Genomic DNA, 6,308 nt, shown 5'->3' on the forward strand with positions numbered 1-6,308 from the left:
ATTGCCCCGAAGCCATTACGCGTAACCAGCCGCGTTGGGTTGTCAACTTACAGCAAATCCATGTTCAGGCCATTGGCAATCCGAAACAACTTTTGATGCTAGTAAAATGGCTCTAATCCTGTGTCACCTGATCTATTAAAGGGGGATTTAATCACAAAGCCTATTTTCAGCGGCATCCATGGCTTCCTCATTGCTAACTCGTCAAAGGGGGATGCTAGTAAAATGGCTCTCGTCAAAGCCGCTCCCCACCATAATATATCATATTCTAACATTACGAATACGTAAATGCAATAAGCAATAATATCAAAAGAGTGAACAAAAAATGTTGATGATTTTTTGGAGAAAGAAAAGATGGCTTCCTTGAAAACATCAAGGAGGAAGCAAATGAACTTCGACCTGACCAAGAACGTCTGTTTCAACCGGCGAAAATGCAGGCAACCACAAATTTCTCTACCCTCGCCAGTTTTGGACATGTTAGAGTTGACAGTTTGAAAATATTCAATATTCCTACTCCTCTCCGTCAACGCCGTTTTATAAACAAATTCAACAGCAAAGATGCGACCTGAAACCGATCGAGAACGGCTGTAGATTTCATGGTCACACTTAAAGATTAGGCGTGATTTCAGCTTTGGGATAGAAGTCAGTCCATGAGAGAAAAATAGTGATTGTCCATCTAACGGTGACAGTCTGCTTCACTGTGCCACCTTTCGATCCATAACAAGCAAAGCTTTCGTCAACCATGACATTGCACGTAATTAGATAGAGGCATTCAATAGACAATCTACAATGTGTACTCGAACTCAGTTGACCAAGACAAGCCCACTTGTCTTTAATGAAAGGTCCCTAAGGCTTCACACACACACAGAGGGCCTATCTTGATCTCATATATTGTCTGCTGACATTGTCTGCTTAATACAATCGTGAATACATCTTTCCTTTTAGTATGACCACCAAGAGCCCAAGAAGCAAAGTTCAATATAGTTAGCCGTACTTCTGTTCATGTCGGTTCAACAAGAATCAAAATGCTGCACAAGATAAACGTTTTTGAGATTGTCCAAGTTTGAAAAGATAAAAAATTTTAAAAGTAACATGCCCTCGCTAGAGCTGATGAACAGATCCATCTTATATCGATGTGTAGGTCAAAAAGAAGCTCATCATCCGCCATAAGAGCCAGGAAACGTTCCCAAGCACACCTTGCAAATTCTCATGGTGGAGACATGGCTAAGGTCTCCTAAAAACAACAAAGTGCACAGAAATCAAAATGCAAAACTGATAGATGCCCAATAGGAATCTGTTTTCACTTAGATTCCCGATCCTAATCTCAAGGTTAATCTTTATAATGGAGCTGTCATTCTTTGGGTGATGAGTTCTTCAAGAAATTGGAAAACACCATCCAAGATGATACTACATAAACCACCCTAGCGAACCATATGCAAATGGAACAGTGGGGCATGATACCTTGGTTTTGGACTTCCATATTTGGATCATTCTAGAAAAGAATGAAGTCGTGAAAGGGTGTAAGGTTGCTGCCATCTCCACGTCATGTCGATTTTGATAGTTCTCAAGAATGCAATATATGGTACTGCATGTTGCCATGTGATGAAGTTCAATAAATGAACATACTGCTCCATTTGCAAAATGCTCTACACCAATATAAACAATCAGCAATGTTAAGAATATACTACATCCTTGATAGGATAATGTCACACACTTGTTTAACTTAAGACCTAGAGGCCCCTAAGACCTAGAGGCCCCATAGATCAATCCCTCTCAGACGCTAGACCACTTCAAGGTTGAACAGTCAAAGACAGCTAAAAGATCAATTTCAGGATCAAAGTCAAACTAAAATGGTTGCCAACAATGTCGGACTGATTCCAACACAAGCAAAAGCAGGGCAGTAGGAAACACAATGTGATTTTGCAAACAACGCCCTTCTCATAACTCCAAAAGAAGAAGAAAGAAATAAAACACCACTCCCCAGAACGCTCATAGTCCTATGAAAAAACACAACTAGGCAGCGGAAACAAATTAGCTTGTTCACAACAAGGTTCAAAAAGCAAATGACGCAACTCACACATAAAAATCTATGTGCAAGTAAACCTGACTAGTCCAGAAGATATATACACAGCCGGAAAGAAATAAGTTACCCCTTTCAGTGCCATCAATTTGGTTTGCTCACTAAGGAGAGTTCATGTAATTCATTTAGTATCCACTCTTCACCGGTATGACCACCCAAGACCAGGACCCTAGTTCCCCCAACCACACAAGTGCTATGGCCCCATGCAAACTTTGGCTGCTGTCCCGGAACATTAAGGATCCTCCAAGTGGGTTTCTCCTCCAATGGATCAAGAATAAACAACTGGGATGCAGAGTGGAGACCAGCAACAGATCCTCCAAAGATGATGATTCTTCCACTGGGCATGCTAACTGCGACATGGTCTAACCTAGGTGGAGGTGCTATTGCACTCTGGCAACCGACATCAGGGAAACCATTATTCATTATTGGCCTCCACCTTGGATCATCCTCATCCAAATCGATAGAATATGCCTCGTTAGATCTCAACCGGAGTGGTCCACTCTTTGCCATACCACCAAACATGAGGATCTTCTTTCCTCCATACACAGAAAGAGAGTGCCCCAACCTTGACGGAGGAACCCATGAAGCAGGCAACTCTCTCCACATAGGTTTCTCCATCGTGAGATCAAGCAAAAAGGTGTCGCTCAAAAGTACACCAGCATCAGTACATCCACCTGAGACAACCAATTTGGAGCCATCAACAGTGCACGAGCTGTGCCAGGACCGAGGAAGTGGAGGTGCAATACCTGCAACTTCCTTCCATGTTGGTTGTTGGGCATCCAAGTCCAAAACAAATACATCATTAAGCAAACCTTGTCTCCCACAGCCTCCAAAGACCACCAGCCAAGATCCATCCAAGCAGGATAAGGTGTGGCCCCACCGCCCTGGGGGAGATGAAGCTACTTTGACCCGGCGCCATTCAGGGTTAGCAGCATCAAAGTCTAAAACAAAGGTATCATCCATTGGTTGCATGTTGACCCCCTCTCCTCCAAAAAGCACCAACCTATTTCCAGCAGCACATGCACTGAAATTACAACGAGAAGGCTCAACTGCACCTCCTACAGTTAGCTTCTTCCATGCAGCAGTCTCAAGTGTAGTCAACTCTCTAGCTAGACGCCCCCACCCCAGTCTCTTGGCTTCTGGAATTGATTCCAAGACCCTAGTTGCTTCTCTTCCCCATGCATTTTGGCAAACCATTTTCCACAAATGCTCATTTTTCATCAGTTGACGAAGCCTTCTACAGACTGACCCAACTGATGCAACATCCCTTGGAGATAAGCGAGCAAGTATATTTTGTGCAAGAACTTCATCAGATAATTGAAGAATCCCACAAGCATCGTGGAAAGGCTGTGCATATTTGTTCGATGGACAAAGACACATGACAGGATCTCCAACAAAGTGTTCAGAATTTGGATAAGATGTTGGTTTGAATACAGGGTATGATAATTGGTCCAAATCAATGTTAGCCTCTGTGAATATCTGGATGCCAATGACATGAGTTACAATACTGTCATCTCCATGAATTGGTATGAGTCTGAGCCTGTTCATCAGAGGAACACCATCTCTTCTGAAATTCAAAAGTTCACCCAGAAATTCCACTCCTTCATCAAGACACCTACGCATTTCAGCAACAACTGCCGGATCCACTAGTGGGTGTCTCCTTTGTGCATATGGATCCCTAAACTGCAAGAAACGGCTGACAAGAGTAGCATAATTAGTGATTAATTGCATGAAACATGAGATATAAGAAAGGGAAGGTTGAAAACTTGAAACACAGAGAGAAATATGTATGTTAAATGATAGAAGCAGTCCCCTACAGGGCCACAAGTGAAGCAACTAGTACTAACACATAGAATATTTGACCCTTTATTTGCTTAAAGACCATTGTTATTTCTGATCCCATTATGCCAGCTAGGATGCATAAAGAATCACCGTACAGCAGCCAAGCTGGAGACAGTACAATAATAATAAAAATACATGCGTTGAGTTCGAACTATTAAACTGGACATGAGATAGCCAATCGATAACTCATATTCAGCTTGTGAAAGGCTTGCTAGCAGAACCTTAAGAACAAGTTTTCAACTCAGCTAGATAAGCTTGTTAACTAATAAAAATACATATTCCATATACTTTTCGGAGATGCTAGACTAAGTGCCTGGCTTAAAGGTAATTTTCATAATCCAAATCCTAACCTTACAAGTTCTTTGAAACAACTAACTTATTTTATAAGGGATCCAGTCTGAGCTTGAGTTAGTGGGTCTGTAAGTTCCATTTTAGTGATAAAGATCTACATTTATGATAAATCATCTCAAATCCAGCTGATCTGGATCGGGCTTAAGATCACCTCATCTTCCTACAAGAACAAGACAGAGTCAAACGTTCTATGTTTTGCTTGCTTCACTTGTTTACCAGCCACACTACCTAGCAGAGGAACGGTACTAATGCCTCAATTCCTTCTAACAAATTCACAAAAGAAGAATAGAACAATGTTTATCGCTTCCAATATTTGACTCAGTTTTCAGATTGTAACTCCAAGTACGCAAGAAAACTATTGTGACTCCATGAGATCGTGATACTATGAGGAGCAACGTGACATACGAAGGGGATACATCGTCAGAGTCGTCTTCCTCTATCACAAAATACAAATGGTACAGGAGGTAAGCCCAAAATGAATGAAAAGATTACTGTAGGTGTAGCCTACATGCCACTTCCAACTTGTAAGGTCCTAAAAGATATGTCTCTTCAGGTGGCTTCCAAAAAAACTAATCAAAACAAGGTGTATCATTTTATTCAAATGAGCTCCACAACCACCAGCCAGTATTTGTCAAAATGGTCCACAGATTATGTAGAAGTAGAATTCAGATCTTGTCATGCATCAAGGCTGACACCATTCCATCTGATAGAACTAGAGCGAGAAATATAACCAATCTCACCCACTTCTCACAGATTATACTCCTATCCTCACTCCCAGGGACTCAAGATTGCGAGATCCACAACACGATTTCATCCACAGGCATTTTCCTCTAAATTCGTACTCCTTACTCATAAGCCGTTCTTGGCATCTCTCTCTCTCTCTCTCTCTCTTTCTCTGTGTGTGTGTGTGTGTGTGTGTGTGTGTGTGTGTGATCCGCTGACGCTTGGTGTACTATTGGTGGTGCAAAGGGGACCGAGCAAAGGGGACAGGTAAGAGGTAAACAGATTCCAAAAAAATAATACCTCGTACTTGCTGTATTTTAAGTTGAAAAAACAATGAGACAGAGAAATAACAGATTAAACCGAAAGCGTCAATTTTGTAGAGCAAAACAATAATCACCATCTAATCTAAAACGTCAGTTTGCCATTGCCGAATAACCCATGCCTAAATTCTGGCCACGTACAACCCTAAAATCATCAAACCTCCTACTTTCACTTCCAAACGAAATATATGCATTTGAATGTGACAAACGTGCAAAAACCGTTAACCCATAAAATGAAACTACCTAAAATAACTAGCGATTAATTCTACAACAAGCATCAAAATCCGCAGCAAGGAGAAACAGGAACAGGACAAAAACCAACAATGAGTAACCGAATCATGATAGCAACCCAGACTAGTAAAAATAACGCACTCTTCACACAAAAAGAGAAACACAAAACCCCGTCTTCCTGACCCTTCGCCCCCAGCAGAATCTGAAGGCAAAACTCCACGGAAACCACAATAAATGCATAGCAATTAGAACTAGAGAAACAGAATCCCATCCCTGCTGCCGTCGAAACTCAAGCAAATCGGTAATCCATCTCCATCAAAAGCAGGCAAATAGGGAGTTCCGATGCTACGTACCAATTCCTGCCGATGGCCTCATCAGCCCGGTAGCCGGTGAAAAGCTCGAACATGGTATTTACGTAGATGATGGGGTAGTCAGGCTCAAGGGCATCTGAGACGACGAGAGACGCGGAGACGGTTGGACAGAAAAAGAACTCGGGAGGAGGGAAGAACTCATCTCCCTCTTCCTCCATGATCTCCGCTTCCCCCGCATCTTCCCACCACCTCCCCTTCTCGTGATGATGATGATGATGGTGATGATAATCGTACCGATTATGGTGATGGTAACCTCCACTGCCGTTCTTCAGCCTCTTCGGAGTATACGGTCGATTGGTCGCCTCCCCCATCCTTCATCCGTCAAAAACGCATGACCAGGTTCACAATAAGAAATCGCTCAGATGGCGGGAGTGCGGCACCAGCTGCCTATAT

The 6,308-nt window shown here is 42.4% G+C and overlaps 1 protein-coding gene across 3 annotated transcripts; it reads right to left on the reverse strand.

The window, feature by feature from the left end:
• Positions 1–648: 648 nt before the first annotated feature.
• LOC116249861 (adagio protein 3-like) lies at positions 649–6,308 on the reverse strand. 3 transcript variants are annotated; one of them, XR_007572767.1, is made up of 4 exons: positions 5,898–6,308; positions 2,148–3,773; positions 1,459–1,643; positions 649–1,025 (listed from the first exon to the last, which is right to left on the reverse strand). XR_007572767.1 is itself a non-coding variant. In XM_031623165.2 (3 exons), exons 1-2 carry the CDS (start codon positions 6,224–6,226, stop codon positions 2,162–2,164), a joined length of 1,941 nt encoding a protein of 646 aa, XP_031479025.1. In that variant the 5' UTR covers positions 6,227–6,308; the 3' UTR covers positions 963–1,643; positions 2,148–2,161. The 3 variants fall into 3 exon arrangements, 1 of the variants encoding a protein (XP_031479025.1); XR_007572766.1 differs by having other exon boundaries at positions 963–1,231; XM_031623165.2 differs by having other exon boundaries at positions 963–1,643.

The sequence above is a fragment of the Nymphaea colorata genome, chromosome 3 (assembly GCF_008831285.2).
Source record: "Nymphaea colorata isolate Beijing-Zhang1983 chromosome 3, ASM883128v2, whole genome shotgun sequence".
NCBI lineage: Eukaryota > Viridiplantae > Streptophyta > Magnoliopsida > Nymphaeales > Nymphaeaceae > Nymphaea > Nymphaea colorata.